Source organism: Crocodylus porosus, unplaced genomic scaffold, assembly GCF_001723895.1.
Source record: "Crocodylus porosus isolate Cpor-Errol unplaced genomic scaffold, CroPor_comp1, whole genome shotgun sequence".
In the NCBI taxonomy this organism is placed as follows: Eukaryota; Metazoa; Chordata; order Crocodylia; family Crocodylidae; genus Crocodylus; species Crocodylus porosus.
In genome coordinates, this window is record NW_017728950.1 from 32648736 (window position 1) to 32671407 (window position 22672).

The 22672-nt window shown below is 40.1% G+C and overlaps 1 protein-coding gene across 1 annotated transcript in view; it reads right to left on the reverse strand.

Annotated features, from left to right (window-relative positions):
- Positions 1-6217: 6217 nt before the first annotated feature.
- The window catches only part of UGCG (UDP-glucose ceramide glucosyltransferase), a 27349-nt gene continuing 10894 nt past the window's right edge, over positions 6218-22672 (reverse strand). Inside the window, exons 2-9 of the mRNA XM_019555154.1 lie at positions 19203-19344; positions 15030-15132; positions 14260-14361; positions 13826-13938; positions 10986-11164; positions 10058-10144; positions 9372-9561; positions 6218-8721 (exon numbers count right to left, since the gene is read on the reverse strand). Coding sequence (XP_019410699.1) covers positions 8551-8721; positions 9372-9561; positions 10058-10144; positions 10986-11164; positions 13826-13938; positions 14260-14361; positions 15030-15132; positions 19203-19344 — 1087 coding nt within the window. The 3' untranslated portion in view covers positions 6218-8550. The remainder of the gene's footprint in view (positions 8722-9371; positions 9562-10057; positions 10145-10985; positions 11165-13825; positions 13939-14259; positions 14362-15029; positions 15133-19202; positions 19345-22672) is intronic.

Genomic DNA, 22672 nt, shown 5'->3' on the forward strand with positions numbered 1-22672 from the left:
CACAGCCATTCTACACAAGTCTGCTTGGCCATGATTATAATCACAGTGTGAACAGTACCTCAGATAATCCTAACATTTTGGAGCTATGATGAGGTAACCTTTCCATTCTTGCACCAGAAAATAATAAAGTTGATGCTCCATATAAACAGGATTAGATCAATTCTGCTTTTAAAGCAACATTCCCACTAACATCTGCACAGTGGCTTTCTCCCTCCATTAAAACCTGTATAATCTCTTGTTTACAGTTTGTGGCTTAGAGAATTCTGGAAAATGTCTGTTATAGAAACCACTTTAATAATACTTTTAAAACATCACATGCAAAGCAAAATTCAGGGCCAAAAAACTGAAGTTCTACTTCTCAGGCAGGCTTACTCCATCCCTAGGTTCCTGCAAGAGTGTCTCTGCATTGGGGTGCCATGAAGTTTGCACGGCCAGAGAAGTTGGCTGGCTGGATTTTTCCACATTCAAACTTCAATTAAGAGGAAACCTGAGGATTTGGAACATCTTTCCACCACTGTAAATTTTGGAAATCCCCTATAGAAGGAACTCCAGGGCAACCAGACAGATTAACCTAAAAAAGCATGCCTTATGTAGGTCTAGGAGACAGTGAAACTAGCAACAGAGGGGAAGCAATTGCCAACCACAGAGCTGCATTTTACAGATCTTGGGGACCTGCCAGCTCCAGAAGTAGAACCTCTGAATTCTTCTGGGGTGGGAAGCTACTATCAGAGTAGAGCTTAGCCAAAATGCCCATAGGTCATCACCATAAAAGGACTCCAAGCTAAATGCAAGTGCTCTGTTTAATTCAGTAAGACAGACTCCCAAAGCCAAAATAAGCTACTTGAGCCTATGAAACATGTATTCCTTCGGAAGACAAAAATAGCAGCCTTATGAAGATAAGGAATTACCCTAACCATGTACACCTGACCTGTCGTTCACCCAACAAGCCGGCTGCATACAAAATTGCCACAAAGTCTAATTAATTCCAGCTGGCACATGGATTTGGTTATGGCCCTTTCTTCCTGTCAGCAGGAGGGAGAAGTGTGGTGGGAGTGCACATCTATCAAGGCCTTCCACCTTCCCCACTGGAGGTGGGGATAGAAGGAACAGCGAATATACCGGTACCTTAAGTCAACATAGCCATTGCACTTTTCACCCACTGCCCCAAACAAAGAGCATGACACTTTTACCATCACCTCCTACCTGCAGAGGCCCAAGATAGTCTTGAATGGGACATGGGAGCCCATGACATCTTGCAGAGTTTCATACTAGTGCCCATTTCTAAAGTATAAGCCCCCTACCCAGTGAGTTGCACTGACATGAGAGCCTTACAAGGATTCAGAGAATCTCCACCTCTTCTTCTTTATTATGAAAAACACTATTTGAGATACCGCTGGGGGAGAAGGGGGGGAGGTGATTTTAAACATGAAATCTTTAAGGGTTTCCTTTCCCTAAGAACCTGTCAGCCCCATAGGAAAAATATTGCTACTGCCACAGAAAGCAGTGAGCACTAAATGAAAGACCAGAAGATTGCTGAGCAACAAACAGGCATACACAGAGGAAATGCTGTTCACATTTTGTAGGTAAGAAGTCAGCAGAGGCTTAAATATTTCTTTTTAGGTCAGGCAAGTCCCATTGGCAGCCCTAAGTTTAACACAGACCCAGAGGACCTAATACCCAAGTCAAGAACAATATCTCGTTTCATGTCAGAGGCTGGTGAAAACATTTCTTCTGACAGTTCCTGCCTCATGCTTCCAGCAAACGTACTTAGCTTCCTGCACAGCCATAAAAACAAGAACGTACGCCTGACCTCTGTCATTCACCCAACAAGCTGGCTACATATAAAACTGCCACAGAGTCCCATTAATTTCAGCTGGCACATGGGCTTGGCTATGGCTGTTTGGCTAAGGCTTTTCCTTCCTGTCAGCAGGAGGGAGAAGAGTCTGGTGGGGGAGATAAGGAGGGAGAGAGAGCACTCTCTCCCCAGGCACATTTCAGAATGCTTTTCCATTTGAGATTTTGTAGTCTACCAGCTCAGGTCTAGAGAAAAAGGCTCTTCCAGGCTTCTTGCTGGCATCAGCATTGTTATGACCTTTTGCATACACATAGGACCCTGGCATGCATTCACTTAATAGTGCAGTGAGCAACAATTGCAACGCCTGCCATACCACATGTGCATGGCTGGATGCACCATTTTGAGATCAGGATGGTCAGACATCAGTCATGCCATTACTACTTGCCATTGAAGAGACAGCCCGAAATCGTAACCTTGGGATTCATAGATGCTAGGGTCGGAAGGGACCTCACCAGATCATTGAGTTTGACCCCCTGCCCTGGGCGGGAAAAAGTGCTGGGGTCAGATGACCCAGCCAGATGCCTATCCAGCCTTCTCTTAAAGACCCCCAAGGTAGGGGCTAGAGCACCACCGCCTTTGGAAGCCCATTCTAAGTTCTGGCCACCTTTACCGTGAATAAGTTTTTCCTGATATCTAGCCTCTGTCAGTTTGTACTCATCGTTCCTTGTTACCCCAAGGGACGCCCTGGTGAACAGAGCATCTCCGATCCCTTGGTGCATCCCCCTAATGAATTTGTGGGCAGCCACAAGATCACCTCTCAGCCTTCTCTTTTGAAGGCTGAAGAGGTCCAGATCCCTCAGTCTCTCCTCACAGGGCTTGTCCTATAAGCCCCTAACCATTCTCCGGACCCTCTCAAGTCTATCAACATCTTTCTTGAAGTACGGCACCCAAAACTGGATGCAGTACTCCAACTGCAGTCTGAACAGTGCCGCATAGAGGGGAAGTATTCATCTCCTTGGATCTATTTGTCATGCATCTGCTGATGCATGATAAAGTGCAGTTAGCTTTGCTAATAATGTCATCACGCTGACGACTCATGTTCATCTTGGAGTCCACTATGACTCAGATCCCTTTCTGCTTCTGTGCTGCTGAGAGGTTCACTTCCCAGCTGGTAGACGTGCTGGATATTTTTGTGCCGTAGGTGTTTAACACTCTGTATTTGTCCTTGTTGTACTGCATCCTGTTGTGCACTGCCCACTTTTCTAGCCTGCCCAGTGCACATTGCCCAAAACCGGAGCCTGGCCCACTGGAATAGCAAGGCAAACATCAATTTGATCACCAACTGTCATCTGCTTATCCAAGTAAAATGAAAGTGCCACACAACAACTTGCCAGTTACAAGTATGTAATTATTCACTCGCGCTCATTCAAGTAAAAGAAAAAAGAAAAGACAAACCAACAAAAAAAAACACCCCACTGTTGCCTGGTGTATAAATTAATCAAAGATATGATTTGCTACAACTCTTCACTGACCTGGAGCTGCAATAACACCAAGTACAAATTCTGCTGTATTTTGGCCATAGGCCAAACATGAAAGCTCATATTTCAGAAGTGGTCAAAAGGAGCTTTGGATCACTTAAATTTTGGAAGTTGCTCTCTCTCTGTACACAGACATGACTGTGCTGATTCACAGTGAGGGGATCTTTACATTACTTCTTAAAAATAAGGATCCCAGCAGAAAGCCCAGCATACAAAACATAAGAGAAGTACCTTCTAGATATTTTACAACCAAGATAACAATGCCTGGGCTTCACAAGTTGGACTTTTTTTGCCTACAATTCAGCAAGCACATGTCAAAGGTTCATTTCTGCAATGAAACCTGAATATTGAACTTGTTCACTGGAGGGGACTAATTGCTTCTGTACCCCAGCTCACCTGGGTTACCCACCCCATCTTTACAAGATGCTTCTGTTAAGGACCTTCAATACAGTTAGTTTTTACCATCATGAGACTGGCAGTCAGACAGAATTGAGGTGAGGGGTGACAGAGAGCCTTAATGCAGCATTTTTGGCACTTTTCTTGTCCTTAGGGACAGAGGTTTAGTTTTCAACCGCTGAAGATGTTCACGGTAACAAGCACCAGTAAAAAGAACAGAATGACAATTTGCCCTTACTTGTTCAGCACTGGGAGTTTATACTGCGCAACAAAACAAGGATTCCACTCTTCCTCTTACCTTTCTTCAGCAAAAGCTGCGCTGGCACTTTATTAGCCAGAAAACTATTAACCAGCATCTGAGGGATGCGGCAGAAGTGAAACTGGAAGTACCACTTACGGGGGACTTCCTGTTCCGCCGCCACAAGCTGAGTTTTTCTTTGCCACTTCTTCGGCCCACAGCCCAGGGCAAAGCAGCCTGCGCGGGCCCCCCCCCGTCCCCTGGCACCCTGATGCTGGGGAGTGCACTAAACGGTGCACATTTGTTTAACCAGCATATCTGATATCCAGGGGATGCCGGATAACAGCTTTTACTGTGTATACTTTTTCCATCTGTGGCTTTTTCTGCTGCCAATTTTAAAATGCAAGTTGCTTTAAAAAATCTACTATAAGCTAAAGCATAAGCTAAAATAAACAACTGGGATGTAATCTAAATGTACCACCACTCAACAATTTAAACTTTGTTCACCTTCACATCAACAAGTTGAAGTTCAATACAGCGAATGGCATTTCTCAGGATTTTCACCCTCCTTTACAATGCTTTATTGATTAGCTATGTTTTGATACCACAGAGTTGATTGCTTAAGACAGTCTAAATAGGTGTTATAAAACTGAACAGTTGCATTATTTTAGACCTTTGGTTTCCAAGACAAAACAAATAAAAGAAAAAAAAAATCAGTGTAATCATGTCCAGGTTTGGCCTCATAGAACTAGATTAACCTCTGAGGCAGGGGAAGGGTGTGCATGGAAATACACATGCAGGAAATGGAAGAACTATATAGACTGTTAGAAGGGAATAAAGAAGGATTGTAAGATTAAATGAATATGGAAGAGGATGACTATAAAGAGCATCCAGTTGCGGGGGGGGGAGGCATATAATAGCAAGAAAGTTGAAATGGAAAGGAGAGAAGAAAGTCAAGTCATGAGTATGGATTGAGCAAATGAGAAAATAAACATGAAAATGAGAACTATATAAATAGGTGGGAAAACGACTAGGGGTTCTGGAAGGGGAGAAAAAGTTTGAATGCTGTTTGTTAACGTTTAGGAAGCTGGAGTAGTCGCACGATACAGGTATGAACACATCTTTCAATGTTGTCTTTCCTCCTTTTTTAAGACACCTTTCATAATGGCTGCACTGGTGGTTACTTCTCTGGAACTCCAGCATCCAAACTTATTTATCCATCCCATTGATAAATGAAATTGCAGTAGTTAGTATATTGAAGTCCGTAAGTAAAAGCCTCAGGGTTTCTGTACATGGGTGTGGAGGCTGCTCCAATGTGTTGTAATTACAGCACATCGGTGCAGACTTAATTAAGTCAAGTAATTACTGTGCTCCACCCAGCCAGTCTCACGTACCAAAGTCCCCACGGTTTCATATGGCAGCAAAGATGCTTTATCTAAAGCTTGTCAAAAAAGCTTTCAATTAAAGTGCCCCCATTGCCGTTTTGAAGTGCAGGGATGCAGATACACACAATGCTCTGGGTGCTTTAATTAGAGCAGGTCTCAGAGCCAGTCCAATTAAAGTGCTCCCCTCTCCCCCTGCCCCGAGCACATGTAAAAAACACCCTCACTGCTGAAGGCCTTCTGCTAGAGCAGTGAGCAATAACTGCTTGCACTCTCTGTACACACTGGTTCTGGACTACTTTTGCAAGAAGTATGCAAGTTTGTGTTGGAACACAGCTAAAAGAACGGAAAGCTAAAAGAAAGGAAACCAAGCCAAGCACTTCAAGTCAGGAGACTTAGTTTTTATTTCCAACTGCCTCAAGTTCATTGTGAACCTCAACCAAGTCAGACGAACCGTGCATCAATTCCCACATGTTTCAAGGCAATGGCACCCACCCTTGAAAGCACTTCACTTCTAAAAGGACCAACATTTCTGCAACAAGCCATGCATAAGCCTATCCATAAGCTCAACTAGTAAAATTCAGTTTATTCGTCAGAGATCAAAATAAATCTTTGACAAGTTTCAGTGTGAATTGAAAAACCTAGATAAATAGAGTGGAGTTCAAGTTTCAAAGCTATAGAATGGAAAAAGCAACCATCTGTTGTACTTTTGCCAAACGTGAATGGATCATCATATAGAAATACTGCAACTTAAAATGAGAATTTGATTTCATATCTGGATGACTAGTAGTGCAACACAAGAGGCTTGGGATATAAGAAAGTGTTAGTTCAGCAGAAGATGGTAAAAAAAAAATAATTATTCCAAACATTTGATTGTATTCAAAATTTTATTTTTTAAACAAAAACAGGACAATGATTTTAAATAAACATGGTATATTCAACATCTGTTGATCAAACAACTTTAAATTAACTGTACTTGAATTTATGCAGTTCTGTTGCAGTGCCCTCTACAAAATTCAAAAAGTATTGGTTTCCATTTCATAATCAACCCAACTTTTTAAACAATACAAGAAATCAAGCTGTTTGCTTAAGTGAAGCTTCCAATTTTCTTCAAGGAAAGACTCCACTAATGCAAAAAACAACCAACAACAATTATCTTTTAGACCAACAAAACATTTTAAAAATGAAGTCTGTTCAGCCTTTTTGGTTTTTCTATTACACTGCCCATATGGAAATCAGCATAAAGCTAGAGTAATAGCTAGGCTTCACTTTAGCAGCGCAATGAATGGCATCAACCAAACTTCATGAAACAAATAAAACACACAAACATTTGTAATCAGCAAAATTCAGCTGTTTAGTAGTGTTATTAAAAAAACTTTTAGTGGGTCACAACTAGACTGGTTTTCAGTATGCAACTTTCCTCAGGAAGACTTTCTTCCTGATTCACATGTAAAGAATGGAACATGCATAAAAAAGCCTTTGTTCAGGTAGAAAAATGCCCTTCAAAAACAAGTTTAGTGATGTCATAAGGCAAAAAGAATATGGAACCAGGTGGTGCTTATGTTATACATCTTATATCATGTACATGTTCACACATTACGTTTGTGTGCGTGTCATATACAGTTAATGAACTGGCTCAGTAAGGTGAAAAATAATCCATTTTCTATAAATACATATTATTGCTAATATGCTACACATTACGCTTTCTAACATAAAAATGTTGTCAAACTTAGACATTAAAAGCTGCCATACTGGCAAGGCCAGCCCTACAATTAGCAGCAGGCGTTCATGGTGACAACATGCCAACTCATTCTCAGGAAAAAAGCAGCACAAATACAATTATGAAAACAAAAGGCTTATGCAATGTTCCCCTCCAAATTTGCTTTGTGTCCATTTTAAACCTTTAAAAATTGTTTAGTTTAAACAAAAAGGAAAAAAAACAAGTCCAGTTCACCACAAAGTTAAGAACAATCTCACAGTGGGGTTGGAAAGCAAGCTGACAGGAGCTGAGACGGAAAGAATACAGCATGCATTTACAACCTGGTTATAATCTAGTCTTTTTAGTCGTATCACTGGAATACAAAAATCCAATTTAAAGACTAGACTAACAGTAGAAGGCAAAAAGCCAGGAGTAGACTTAGTTTGATAGTTAAATTAAGATTAGAATTTAAATCAGTAACAGCAAACTCACCCTGCCTTTTTATACACTCAATATCTACTGCAATTTAATATTTATTCATGACTAGTATAGGTATATATGCTCACTTAAAAAAAGATATTAAATACCTGCATCATGAAATTACATTCTGTTGTTAATAATAAGACATTGTGTAAGAAAATAGCTTGTGTGTGAAATGTTTCTGAAATGCAATCCTCCCCCCACCCCCCTACACCTATCAAAACACTCACAGAGAAACAAAAACACCCCTAAAAAGGATGGGAATGGTGAAGGGGTCTAGCTAGGCTAATTACAGCACAGTGATTAACAATGGTTCAAAACAGAACCAGTTAGAGTTGGCCAAAAGATGCCCTCACACATGGCTAACCAATAATTCCCTCCAACCTGCCCCATCAAACTCAGTCCACTTTTGGTTCATTGCAGAGAGACAAAAATAGTTTAAATATTTACATATAAATACAAGACTCCAGCTTTGTTTTTGCAAGGCCTAGTTACCTATTAGTTTATATTCGCTCTGCAGCAACTATAAGAGGTAGGCAGAAAGCATCTAAGAGCTTCTTTCTTTGTGTCCCACTACTAGCTCAGTCCTTCGGACATTGCAGAAGTCAGTTGTACTTCTGCAGTGCCGTTACTGCCTTCCAGGCTGGTACAATCCAAATGGACATAGACTGTTTTATCCCTTCTACTAGGCTAGCATACCATACAGCAAGAAGCTTTTCCTATACATAAGGATACTGTCTTTAGAGTTTACTGCAGAGCATTCAGAAAGAAAATGGATCCTGGGACCAATTCTCTCAATTTCCTTCTGTACAAGGTACAAAAAACAAGGTACCATTTGGCCAAGACTACAGATGGATTTTTCACAGATGCAAGTGCCATGCAACAATAAATTAAAGAACAGATACCAAAACGTACAAGTAATAAAACTATTGAAGGTAAATTTTTTAAAAGCCTTTATATAAACATAATTTATAATACTTCTCCTTTTTTTCTGCCTTTTCAAAATACAGTCAAAACTGTGGCTATACATCAAGGATTTCCTCTGCAGTGCCTCCACAGCGTAACCTGTAGCGTCCTGTCCTCCAGCTAATAGTAGGGTCCCACAACGCAGATAGGAAAATGTATATAGTCATGGATTCTCTGATGAACCAAGCTACTGCATAATCAAGTTTCGAAAAACACAGAGCACCACCCTAGGAATTACACAAACATATACTCATTTAATGGATTATTCCAACTACTAAAGTAAATACATCATGTGTAAACGTTGCACACTATCAAGGATACCATCTCTTATGAATTAAGACTAACTCATAAGGTATTCCCCTCTAAATAAATTCCCCACGTTGCCACATTCTGTATCTGGTCAACTTTCATAACAACCAGTTTAGCAAATGCTTTTATGCAGCATCATTTCAGCAGCAGCAGAATGATTGTGCCTGATGCAAATAACCCAACAAAGTTAGTTTCTGTTATTAAACTTCACTCTGAGTTGGGCATTTAAAATACAAGTTAAATGAAAGTAGCATCCAAAAGGTACCACTGCTGCTGCTTTTAGATCAGAAGGAAACATATTTCTGTACAATTCCCACTCTTAAGAAGTGCAACAATTTGTAAAGTTAACTTGTCACCTCCTACTCTGGAGGCTATGTCAAACAACAGGACCACAGAATGATGTCTAGCAAGGTATAAGATGTCAGGTGTGATGGGTGGCAAACAGGTTTCTTTAATTTATTTAAAAATTCCCAGTCAATTAAGATCTCAAAAGCACTGAGAAGCCATTATCATTTCAGTAGCCAAGAAACCAGCAAGGTAACATGCTCCCCTGCTCAAAGCTACATACCTGGACACCTCTTAGTTGAATGTAGTCAAATATAAACCACGCCAAACAGTGACACATGAAAAATACCATTATATCCCATTTGAAGATGTGATGAGCTGCCCATCCAATAATTAAACTGGCAACAAAGCATTCAGAGATTGGCTCACAAATAATTGTAGCAGGCAGCATGTTAATTCGTAGCTTGGCCCATCTAAAGTTAACAAAAAGTTAATTTTTAAAGGGAGTCAAACTGTACATTCTTATGCAAATACCTAATGCCTTAAGCTTCCTCCTCTCTATCCCAAGAAGCCTTATACCCTAACCTTCTTTGCAAGAGAAAATTCATCTAATCCTTTGCTTACTAGATACTTCAAAAGGAAATATTCACACAATTAATACATATGTTGCAATTGAGCAGAAGATCCAAAATCTTTATTAAAAGCCATTATTGTATTGCCAAAACCAGGACTGTTTGCTTATCATAAGTATCTGCTCTGTTAAAAGCTCCTCAATCTTCAATTCTCCCTTGCTTTTACAAAGAACTCTAGCATGAAAACCGCATCCATTTACATTGTACTGGACCATTAGGACACGTGATTAACTGAGAGGTGCATGATGCCTCATAACTGGGAGGCATCTAGACTGGAGTCATGAAATAGGACAGAACAGAGAGAGAAGAAAGTTATGATACAGTTAATAATCTTTACCTGATCATCCTGGACTGAAACTGAGAAATGGAATACGAACCGGAGTTTTGCATTGCAACTTGTGTGGCCATTGCAAATTTCCAACCTCTGAAAGTGAATTCACATTAGTTGGAGGTTACTTACAGATACAGTGAATAAATCCAGTGCAACTGTTTAAAAGCAATGTGTATTATTATTCTTAACAGATGTGCTATTAGAATAAAATGGTTAAAATTTCATGCTGCATAAAAGCAACTTTCCAAAAGCACATGAAATTGAAGAATGGAACTCACTCATATTATTACTTCAGAAAATGTGAAAAGTCAACAGCAGGATTTGTTCAGTGTTCTCAGAGTACTTGGGTCTTTACATACTTGTAAAATTGATATACTGATGTAATTACTTCTCAGAGGACTGATTCATACAGGGCAGCAGATAGAATAATAGTGGGCATATCTCTCTCAGTTATTGTACTGTGATTGTGCCTACAGACTCCAGGCTCAAGATTTCATTGGTAGAGAGTGACCGTACAAAGAGAGACAGACACCTTGCCCCAAAGAGCTTGCAGTCTGGATTGAAACGTGAACATGGCAAACCACAGGAGAAGGGGATGAGGGAGGACTGAGAAGATTACAAGGCTACCCGGATGCAAATTTCATGGTACCAAATAATCTGAAAGTTTAAACAGTCAGATATCCTCAACTGCTGTAGGAGGATAACCTTGCACATTAATTCAGAGGCTGTTTCACGAACAGGGCTGGAAGGCTTAGATCACATAGCACATGCTTCTACCACTTCTCATGCAGTGAATAGGAACACCTACCATTGCTTCAAAGATGCACAGCAAACATACTGCAAATCAAATGCTTAGGTCAGTAGACAAATAGATGTTTATAAACATCTAGAACATACTGCAAACTTAAAGGACTCCAGGAAAATTCCACCTTACCGGTCAGCTATTGCCTTGGCCATAAAATAATCTTCAGCAATGTACTGCGCAAAAGCTATAAGTCCTCCAGCCTGGTCTAAGACATCCTTTCTCATCAAACAAGACATTCCTGTTACACATTTGAAGCCAGTTACGTTGGCAGAAATATATGATCTTGGATGTGAAGTTCCAAAATAAACCTACAGAAAAAGGTAGTAAAAACTGGTATTTTAAATGTTCTACTGTTATAATTTTAACCAAAGTCTGTTTCTAATTCACATATGGATTGCTCTCTTAGGATTTATTTCTAACAAGCTGAGGAAAAGGCCAGTTAGAGGTGATCAACTTATCAGAAGATATCTGCAAAAGGTTTTTCAAGCAATAAAAGATGTTATACTATACTGTTACTTGTTTTGAATCCCTTCTGCTTGCCTGTTACAAAACAGTGTTCCTTTGATGAAAAAAATCCTTATATCCACTTTCACGCTTAATTTAAAAAAAAAAGAAAGTTTTTAACTACTTCCATTTGTTTCATGCCTTAGGAACACTGAGGTTTACATTAAAGATATAAAAAGTCTACTTTTGTATTTTTACTACTTTCCTTTCCTTTATTCCAACTTTATTCAGTTTTATTACATATTTACAAGTACACAGTTAAACAAACCCAAAAAACTCAGTGGACTTTGATTTAAAAAAAAAAGGATGCAACACAGCACACTGATCTTTCTGAAATTCTCCAATTTATTAGCCTTAGTACAAAACTAGAAATCATAAACAAGCCCAGTGAACTCTTAAAAAGAAAACAGAACCTCCCTGGAAGCTACAGATTTCCTTTATTCATGTGTTGTAACCAAAATGTTAGTACAGACTTCATGAAGAACAGAAAGGGAGGGGAGGAGGGGGGAATTTATTGCTGCTATTTGTCATAAAGTTACAGATGGAGGATCTTATTTAAGAAGTTTCGTTATCAGTATAATGGGACACAAAAGGAAGTGGGTAAAAAATCAAAACTTAACCGTCATGAGCCCTATCACTTAACGCTTCTGGTACATACCATCTTTGATGTGCAAAGATGCTGACAATACTGACTACAGAATTTATAACGGCTTACAAACTGCTTATGTATCTGAAGTTCTACAGACCCATGTTTGTTGTGTCGACTCAGGGATCACACCAGTTAGGATGTAAAAATGGATCAGGATTTGACAGAAATATTTGATCTCCATCAAATCAATTGCATCAAAGCCAAAAACAAAGTTAGGGAAATATCCAAAAAAGGTGTGTTATTAGTATTAAAGCTGAAATCTGCACTAAAAAAAGCCTGGTGATCAGAAATTCTTAAAAAGCTTGAAAGCCTGAGAAAAGACAATTAGCAGGATGACTGTTTTAATTAGCAGGATCACTTTAATGTGAAACTTATGCAGACACCAAAGAGAGAAGTGTAGGGTGCACAATTTTACTTTATTTGGACCAACAACAGAGTATTAACCAGTCAAGTACAGTTAGGTATACCTGACGGTACATATTGTGGGAGATGGACCAAGTCATAGGAGTATCCATCTCAGAAAAAAAGGATTCAGGACAGTACACGGACATTTCCTTTAATCTACACATGTGCAGGTGAGTGTGAATGGAGAAAGTAAATAGTAAGTTTTGTTTTCATTTTTAATTAGAAACTTCACTTTAGAATTCTTAAGTTTTGTATATTCAAATTCCAGAGTTCAGTTTGGAAATAAGCTGTAAACAAGAGGACTAAACTCATCTCAAAGAAAGTTCTGTATGCATTTCTGCATACACATGCTCTACTGAAGTGCTCAAAAGTGTCATGAATATCACCAAAAACAGAGCCAGAGCAAGACACTAAACTAGTTCTCCTCATTGGTGAAGTCATCATTTCCTTATTGTCAAAAATATATATATATATATTTTATCTTATCCTTATTGTAAAAATATATATTTTTAACCTAGGAACAGTTTTATAGAAGAGGTAAAGAATACATTTCTGTTTACAGTTTATGCAGAGTAAATATTTAACAATACAGTAAAATTAAAAATGGCTCACAAAACACTTGCCAAAAATCAAGCTAGTCTCCTCCCTGGCTTGCTGGAGTTCAGCAGAAGGGTAGTAGGCCCCTGACACCATGTCTTTCACCCAGTACCCAGTGTCCTTCTGAAGGAAAAGCAGGGCCTAGAGATTTTAACAAGCCTGTTGCAATTAAAAGCCCCTTCACAGAGGCCATCAGAGACAGAGCCATCTAAAAGAAAGAGATTCTGCAATACATAGTCCAAATATCTCATGAAAAGACTAGTGGTTATCATTGCAGTTAAGCAGAAGAGTCATCACAAAAGGTCTATGATACCAGGGGTCAGGGTTGCTTCAGAACCTTCCCTACACCTTAAAACTACACCGGAAGCCCCACTAACTAAACTGCTGAGAGTTATGAATTTTTGTGGCCTCCTAACCCCTCGTTTTTAACCGACAGCAAGATAAAATGCTTTAGTCTTAAGTCACTAGGATCAACATAAGGATAGCTGAGCAAGGCCTTATGATGGGTCTAGTCTCATCTCCTGTATGACCATTATTCTTGCCTTAATCTAAGAAACTTCCTGTTCAGATCATGATTTTTTTATCATTTACAGCTACAAATAAAATAAAGGATGTGTACCATCTTAAAATCACCAGACAAAAGGCTATGTGCCTCCTTGTAAACATAGGTTAAAGATGCACCTAATTTTGGGTTCTGATTATAGCTGAAAGTGAGAAGTGTTTTGTCTTCTTAAAGAGTTAACATTATTTTGAAGCTCATCAAAAAAGGATTATTTTATTAATAAAACACAATAAAAAAGAAATCTATACTAACCTGTTCTAGAGTGGCAGCAAACCCTTGTCTGTCAGCCACATAAGGCAGCCCATGGACCAGGCCTACTTTTTCAGTCATTTGATTGGCCATATCAGTTAACGTATCTGGTGTTACTAAAAAATAAATAGTTTATTAATATTTCAGAATTAACCTATGAAATCATTTGTTCATTGTTAAAACAGAAAGTCACTAAATATACTTGAACCTCTTCTGTCAGAAGAACCATAAAAACAAAAATTATTTTTGTTGAAGTTCATTACCCAAAAATGTCACCATTGAACAGACTGTAAAATGTTAAGTTTGCCAATGAAAAGTAACAGGACAATATTTACAGCAACTTATGAGGATTTACATATTTTAGACTAGAGGACTGCAGCATTTGGAATTAAACCATAATGCACATAAACATGCAAATGACCACACTGCACACCCACCTCTGATTCCACTATCACAAATCCAGATGAGATCATACTTGGCAACTTCATACCCTGGCATTAAATTGTTGATCTTTGGGTTGATGCCAACCTTTTTGCCACCTTGAAATAAAGATAAGCAAGTTATACAGGTGTCCAAAACCCAACACTAATTTTACACATAAGTAAGTATACTGGATACGACAGATAAATGTCTAGTTCTCACTTCTGAAAGTCTCTTCAGCTCATCCTAGCCAGAAAAGGAAACATAAAAATCCTACATTAAATGAGATGTATTCTTGCTCTAACAAGTGCTGCAGCACTCCCAAATAAGTGTTTCTTTTATTAAACTTTGTATTGCAGGAACAATCCTCAGACAATTAAAATTATTTATCGATTTAAGCACTCGGTGTAGTCAAAGACAGTTTGACCACTTACTTAGAGCATATTCTGAAAGGCAAATCATTTATGCTCATTATAGCACAGCTATTGGCAGCCCTAATACTGGTGCAACTCAGCTGCATTATATTAGCACTGTGAGCAGCGAGTCAGGAATAAAAAGTGTGGCAAATATTCAGTTGCAGAGATATTTTTCCTGAAGTTTATTTTCGAACTGATGTCAGTATATGCTGCAAACTTATGTCTTCCCTCCCAGCCATCAATTGTCCCATGGTCCAAAATCATTACCTGCAGATTAAAGAGGCTACTCAATTTAGAAGGACTTAAATCCTAGGGGCTTCCTAACTCTTTTGCAAAAGACGAGCATCCTGCCATGCAGTTGCATTACTTACCTATGAACAATCTGGCATCGACATTTGGGTATTTACCAAGAAGCTTCTTACACACGTCAATAGCTGGATCATCATGATCTTGTACACAAAGCAGCACTTCATACTAGAGAGGGAGGAAAAATTAACGCAACTTGGTGTGTAACTTGTCTTAATACGGAAGTATTTACGATCTGTCAGCTAAAAAAAACCTTGAAGCAATGGTATAGAATTAAAAGGATTTTATTTGGAGGAAAAAGTACAAGTGCACTATCATAAGTATGGAATACTTTGTTCTTGCTAGATAAGAAGTACTTCCAAAAGAGCCTTCACCTGAAACAACTTTTCTGTATTAGTAAGATACTAGCATTTTCCTGTATTAGCAAACAGGATTGTTTTTATTCATGAGGAAAAGAGTTTGTGTCACAATAGCATGTGTCCCCTTCTTGCTCTCTTTGGGGAAAGACTAGTAGTGTGGGGAACTTGAATAGTGATGGAGTAAAACTACAGATGTTTCACAGGATCAGTGTCACACAGACTGATCTGGCCAACAAATATGGGATGAAATTCAATGAAGTGCATATCCTTGGAGCGAGAAAAGGCTATGCATTTCCCCAAAGTATACATTTACTGGAACTGAATGTGAACAAAGCATGGTAAGTACACTGCCTTGTAGGAGCTGGGGTATTAGCAACATCAAATGCAAACCAGCTTTCCTCATTTTCAAGGCTTCTAATAGTCATTTTCCAGGCTACCATTAAGTCTTCAAAGTAAGGGGAGATGCCAATGAGCTGCTACTATAGGCCTTGAAAATGACACATGCTAGTCAGTTTCATGACAGTAGCTTCCCTTCACTAATTCTAATACAGTTACATGGAGTACAATTAGTTACAAAGTCGACAGCGTAGCTGAAAGATGCCTGCGTTTAGCAATTTCTGCATTTACAGTGGGCAGATAACTGATGTTGGTTGCAGTGCAAGCAAAGGCAACATAATCTGGACTGGTATTGTGTTAAGGAAATGATGCAGTTATCCAGTATGCATGCAAGTGGCCTACGCTTGTTCAAAATGCAATGACAAAATCTTCAGCTAGAGCTCGTCAGCTGGAAACAAACGAGGAGGAAGAGGGAGATTTCTGTGTGCTACTCTATCACAGAATACTTAGGTCACCAGTCTGATGCAGCTGTGAAAGAGGCTACATCAGAAGCATTTCCACCAGAAGCAAAATAATGACACAGAGGCCCTGCCGAGACCTGTTCTGGAATACTGTGCATCATTCTGGTCATCCACGGTCAAGAAATTGAAACAGGTACAAAGAACGAGAAAAAGAACAAGGACGATCATAGGAATTGACAGCTATGATCTCCAGCCTCTGGCCCAGAAAGAGACTTAAAGGTGATTTGGCAAAAAATAAAAGTTAGGTGTCTGCTCCCCTGCTCACTTCGTATGATAGAGAAAGCAGTCCTGGCCTCGAGGAATCTACATACAGGTTAAAATAAGATCACCCTGTTATGCTGGCAGGACTGTGACAGCACAGAGACTCCAAGGAAATTAAACCTGACAAAGAAGGAGTGCTAGTCTGTTAAGACATGATAAGGTTTTGCTATTTTATCACCACTGCCCCTTGGCTAAATGAATTTGGGCGGCCAGCTGTTTTTTATTAAGGATTCAACAAGACGACTTTCAGTTCGGAATTAAGAGCTCAGCGCAGATCCTACTACACTTCCAAGTTACCCAAGGAGTCAGCTACAGAAAATACAGTAAGATTTAGCTCTCCTGATGTCTGCAAGTCCTTTACATGCAACAGCAATGTAGAGGGGCATCAAAGATGACTAGAGAGCTCTTTGCTTTGCCACTGCATTTACAAGAGGGTGTTAATGCAAACGGGAATCAAGTCCAGTAGCAGTAAAAGGGCAGAAAGGGCTCAGTATGTGTTCCAGTACAGGTGCTACTTGACTTGCTGTGTGCGCTGTACTAGGTGTACCAGAATTCTCCAAAAGGAGGATAATGCTTTTATACCTAGGAGCTTTTACATGCATTAGGACTGCAACAACTTAGATGCTTAATTTCAGTACAAGGAATCCAGGTAAAGGCTTTTTGGAACACTCACTCCTCCCCTCACCCCATCCTTCCAGGAGATAAGACTTAAAATTAGGTAGTCTAAGGGCATGTCTACACATAGCCCTATAGCAACACAGAGATCGTGAAGATCTACACATGATCACCATCTACGTTGCCGTAGTGGTGCATTCCCCCGGCCTAGTACACCACTACAGTGACGCAGCTGCAAAATCTGTGTGCCGCACACACGTCACAGTAAGGAAGTACTAAAGCATGGTGCTGTAGCAATGTCGGTGTACGGTGATGCGTAGGCACCCTAAGTGAAGAAAACAAAGTTGTCCCCATTTTCAAGGTATGGTATCATTCCTGAAATGGAAGTTAAAATATTGTCATTCTGATCATCTGAAGGTATTTCTCCACACTTTGCTTTGTGCCAGGATCTTTTACATTTATTTTGTGCATATGCATCTCACTTGGTCTTATAATTAGTCCCATCCTTCCTTTAACAGATACCAACGCAAGTCTTAGATCTAAAAAAAATGTAAGTTCCAGCACAACACTTTAGCTTTATTCAAATCTCAAGCAAAAGATTCTCTCGGTAAGGGAAAATTTCAAACACAAGGTCCCAACATGGAGGCCTTCTCTCAACTACGTTTTAAAGGGTAGATAACCAAGACCCTTTTGCACTGCCTGATATTAATGCAAGCTACCATGTGCAAAGTACATCTAGGCAAGCAGCCTAGATGTACTTTGCTTACACTAAGCTATAAAAAACCGAACATGATTTGCTTAGTGAATTTTTGTGTGTGTTAAGCTTGCCTATTAAATATTGCACTGTCTCTAGATTAGGCTCTAAGAGCATTTTTACATGCACTCCTGGAGTGTGTGTGTGTGGGGGGGGGCGGGCACTCTTTATTTAGAGCAGCTCTGAGAGCCACTAATTAAAGCACCTGGAGCTTCTTGTGTATCAGTAACCCCATGCTTCAAAATGGCAGCAGGGACGCTTTATCTAAAGCTCGAATAAGCTTTAGTTAAAGTGCCGCCATTTTGAAGCACAGGGAGGCTGATCTGAGACACAGAGGCTGGTGGAGCGCAGTAATGACTACACTCCAGCAGATTCAATTAGTCTAGTCTGCTCCAATGTTCTGTAATTCTAGTGCATCAGAGCAGCCTCCTGGCTCATATATAGGCACCGTGAAGCACTAGAATAATCACATTTGCCTTTGTGCTTCTTAGCATCACTCCCAAACTGAATATTTTAGGGTTAGGCAGCATTTCTGCAATAAATTAGAAATTATTTTTTCTTCTTTTTTGTTTTTAAATAGGTGCATAATCAGGCAGGAGCTAACTAAATTAGAGCACACAACAAACTCCCAAAATGCTCAGCATGTATTACAGCTATGAACAAGTGCTTAAAGCTGCCCTCATGTTTTGGGGTGAAGAGTAAAGGTTGAAAACTTTAGGAAAAAGCCATCATTCTTTTTGATAGTAAATGACATGCCCAAGGCTGGGGCCCAAGCAGCTGACTGCTTACAGCTTTCCACCTTTAGGTCATAAATTCCTTCCCTAAGGACAGTCTTATTCATTTACACAGTGGCTGGCGCACACTGATGTGGATGGTAACAAATCTAGTAATCCTCACTTACAGAAGTGACTACATTCATTAAGTAATATTTTCTAACCAATAATGAACTGAAACTATTAATCATTCACTAATATCCCCAGTGCAAGTACCACACAACCCATCTAAACTAAGAGAACTTTGGGCTTGCATGCAGGAACAGCCACACCAATAACTGTACCTTGTTGCTCAGCAGACATCAAAAAGAACTGTATTCATTTGGTTGAAGGACTTTTCAAACAACATTATTTAAAATTACCTTGTTTCTTGCAAAGCTTTCATTATACTATGTCCTATAGACTATATGAGATTAAGAATCTAAAAATCAAAATTACCTTAAGAACAAGTTTAAATAAGTGTTATACATCATTATTTGAAGCACTAGATAAAAAGTTGTAAGATGTTCTGGCAGAATGGTGAAATCAGTGTAAAAAAGTTATAATACACCCTGACCATTCTAGCAGATGTAACAGAGCCTACCAATTTTACTTAAGGAATTATAAACCTGGTACATACTTTTGGGTAATCCAGCTCAAAGAAGGTTTCTAAGTTGTTGATCAGGTTTGGATCCACGCCTTTTAATGGCTTTAGAAGGGAGACACCAGGAAGCTTGCTATACGGCTGTTTATCTGTTGCTTTCTTGTTGAGGTGGAGACGCCTGCAAAAAACAATTGCATATTCCATGTAGTAGAGAAAATGAGGATGTCTCCAAATGTCATCTAAGAATTAAGTAGTCAAACATACCAAGTTAAGGTTAACTAAAGTTTGAACAAAAATGGTAAAGTGTTTTAATTATGCTGCTTGTAAAAGAGAAGGGATATTTAGAAATAGTTACCATGTTCAAAAAGATATTTGGCTTGTCGTGTTCTAGTAAAACTAGAAAAGCCTTTAACTTCAATATCAGTTAATCTAGTTTGCTTTAATATTCCCTCAGCACTACCAGTCTGGACAAGCAAAAAATGAATACTAAGACTTCCTAAAAGCCCACATTAGCATTTAAATAGTTTTTCTGTTTATTTTGAATGTTTGACAGTAGATCTAGTCAGTGAAGTTATAAAAAGAAGTGACATAAATGAACAAGACAATTCTAGGAACACCTTATGGCATATGTGCTTGACAGTATTTTCAACCTTTCCTCCAGTACTATCATTGTTCTTTAAAGGAAACTACCAGTGAAAGATGAAGTATAATTTCTGCTTATGATTAAGATTTAATTTTTACTTCATTCTTGAAGGATTCAATTTGAAATTATTCTTTTCTTGATCAGGGGAAGAAAAAAGAAAAATATAAAATTTATAATATGCCACATAGCTGACTGTTTTACAATTAGAGTGCTGAAAGGCTTCTCTCTCATGCCTAGAAGCTGCCAAATCCAACAGTGATTCAGGAGAATGTGTTCCCCATATGGCTGGTAGCTGCACCTTACTGGGATTACAGAGAAGGAGTATGAATCAATGACCAGTATCATATTAAAAACAATCTGAGCGCTTTCTTATACTTTAGGCAACCCTCTTAAAATTGCAAACTGAAAAGTATTTTGAACACTTCAAGAAGCAGCTCTGCAAAAGCAACCTTTAAAGATACCCAAGAGATATTTTTTTGCTCTTTTCAACCTGATCTAAATCACTCCCATCACAAGGAAGAATTCCCTTAGCATTACATCCAGGTAACATCTGTTCATTTCAGACACTTAAGCCACCAGTCTAACACCTACAGAGACGTGACAGAATTACAGTACAAAGACTTCGGTAGAAGAGTGGTATTTTAAACTAGAAGATTTTCTGTGAGCCATGAAGTTCCTAGACCTTAGTTAGCTTTCTTTACCAAGTTTCTAAATAAACACTTAAGGGCAAGGTAAGGAGTATCACACACATACACACAAGCAAGCAAGCTTTTCCTTTTTGTGACTCAAGATACACAGCTACTTATGGAACAGCTACAGGAAAGAAGAAAAGATAAAGACATGCAATTTGAGGACTATTGAGTGCTGCTCTGGCTACTTGCCAAGAATCAAACAGCCGTAGCCTTTTACTCAAAAAAGAGAGAGAGAGAGAGGACATACAAATCTAATTTTGTGTCTACTTGGGTTTTTTTGAACCTCTTTACAGCTGTTTGCAATAACAGTTAAAAGGGAAGAGGGCAGTTCAGTTCTACTTTGTGACCTTAACAAGCATATTTTTTCTATGGCTACATGCAAATACAAAAAGGAAGAAGCATCATAAGAATGGACTATCTTGACTTGAAGATGTATGCAAGGAAAAAAAAAAGAAAAGAAAAAGTGACATAAAAGAAAGATTCAGATTCAGAATTAAAAAGTGAAAAAAGAGAACAGTGCTAGAAAAGAGGACAGTGCTAATACATATAAAGCAGTTACAAACAGCTCAAAGTGATTCTTTAAAACCAGAGATATTACTCCCATTTTACAGATGTGAAAACTGGGACTTGGGATGAGTACATGACTTCCCATGTTTGTTCTGCCAGTTTGGGAAGAGATAAGAAATCAGTGTTATGACTAACTGATTTTTGTCAGAGTAAATGATGATGGTGGGGTTTGTGATTTACATTAGTATAAAAATGTAGCTAAACAGGAATTTGGTGATGACACTTCTTTGCCCTAAGGCTAGGGACAGAAGTTACACATAAACCAGTTTAAGTGAGCAGAAACTGGTTTAAACCTGTAACAGAACAGAAGCTTAGTGCACATAAACCAGTTTCAAAATGGCTGAAACCAGTTTGAGATAAACCTGGTTGAATGTAGCATCAGGCTTTTGTCCCAGACTCCTTCCTGGTTTTAAGTTAAATCAGAGTCCCCTAACATCCCAGCATGCTCTGCAGCACCAGGCAGGGCTGTACTCTCTGCTCCAGTGGAGCAGGGATGGCCCCACCCCTCTGCTCCCTAAGCAGAGCATGGGTGAGTAGGAGAAGGATGTGACCAGACACTGGCCCCCTAAGGTGAAGGGGACAGGGAAGAGGTTTATTCCTGCCCTCCTCCCCTGTCGTACCAGTACAGACCTGCCAGGCATTTCTCCGCTTGCTGCTCCAGAGGGGGAGGGGATGGGATGTGGCAGCCACAGCAGTATGGAGGGGGTTTAATTCCCCCCTCTCTGTCCCACCAGCACAGACCTAAGTCTAGGTCTACCTGGCACTCCCCCGTTGCTGCTGCAGAGGTGGGAGCATGGTCAGACCCCAGCTGGCATACCCCCCTGATGCAAAGGGGGCAGGAAAGGGATTTATTCCCCCTGCTGCCCCGTTAAGACCGCAGGCAGGGTCTGCCAGCCCTGCCCTCTGCCTCTGATGATTGCTCCCTGTGTGGGGTAAGCAGCAGAATAAGCTCTTTTCCTGCCCTCTTCACTATATGCTGGAGGGAAAGGGGAAGTAGGTCCCTTCCTTTCCCCCGTCACAGACGGGGGCCATAATAGCCAGCCTCTGGCTGTGCCCCCACCCCAACCGCTGAAGTAGTGAGCAGGCAGGGATCTTGATGGGCAGCAGCCCATCATGGTTTTCCAAGAGTGCAAGCCTTTTCCCAGCAGGTAGGCTGCACTGCGGGCAGGACCGGGGTGGGCAGAGCTGCCACAGACTGCGTGGGGCAAGCAGCAGCACCAGGGCTCACAGGGGTGGCCATAGCCCACCAAGCTGTCTGTGACAGCTCTACCCTCCCTGCTCCCATCTCCACCCACAGTGCAGCCTCTCTCTGCCCCACCCCCTCGTCTGCTTCTGTGCCACCAGGAAGAGACTTGCACTCCCAGGAAACCATGACAGAGGCTGCTTCCCCCATCAGAGTCCCTCCCCCATCTCTGCTCCAGTGGCAGAAGCAGGAGCGCAGCCAGAGGCTGGCTGGCATGGGCCTCTTAAGCGGATGGAGGTTATTTCCCCCCTCCCTCCAGCATCTGGCAGAGAGGGCAGGGAAAGGGCTTATTCCACTGCTCACCCCATGCAGGGAGCGATTGGCGGAGATGATGCTCAGGGCTGGCAGACTCTGGCTGGAG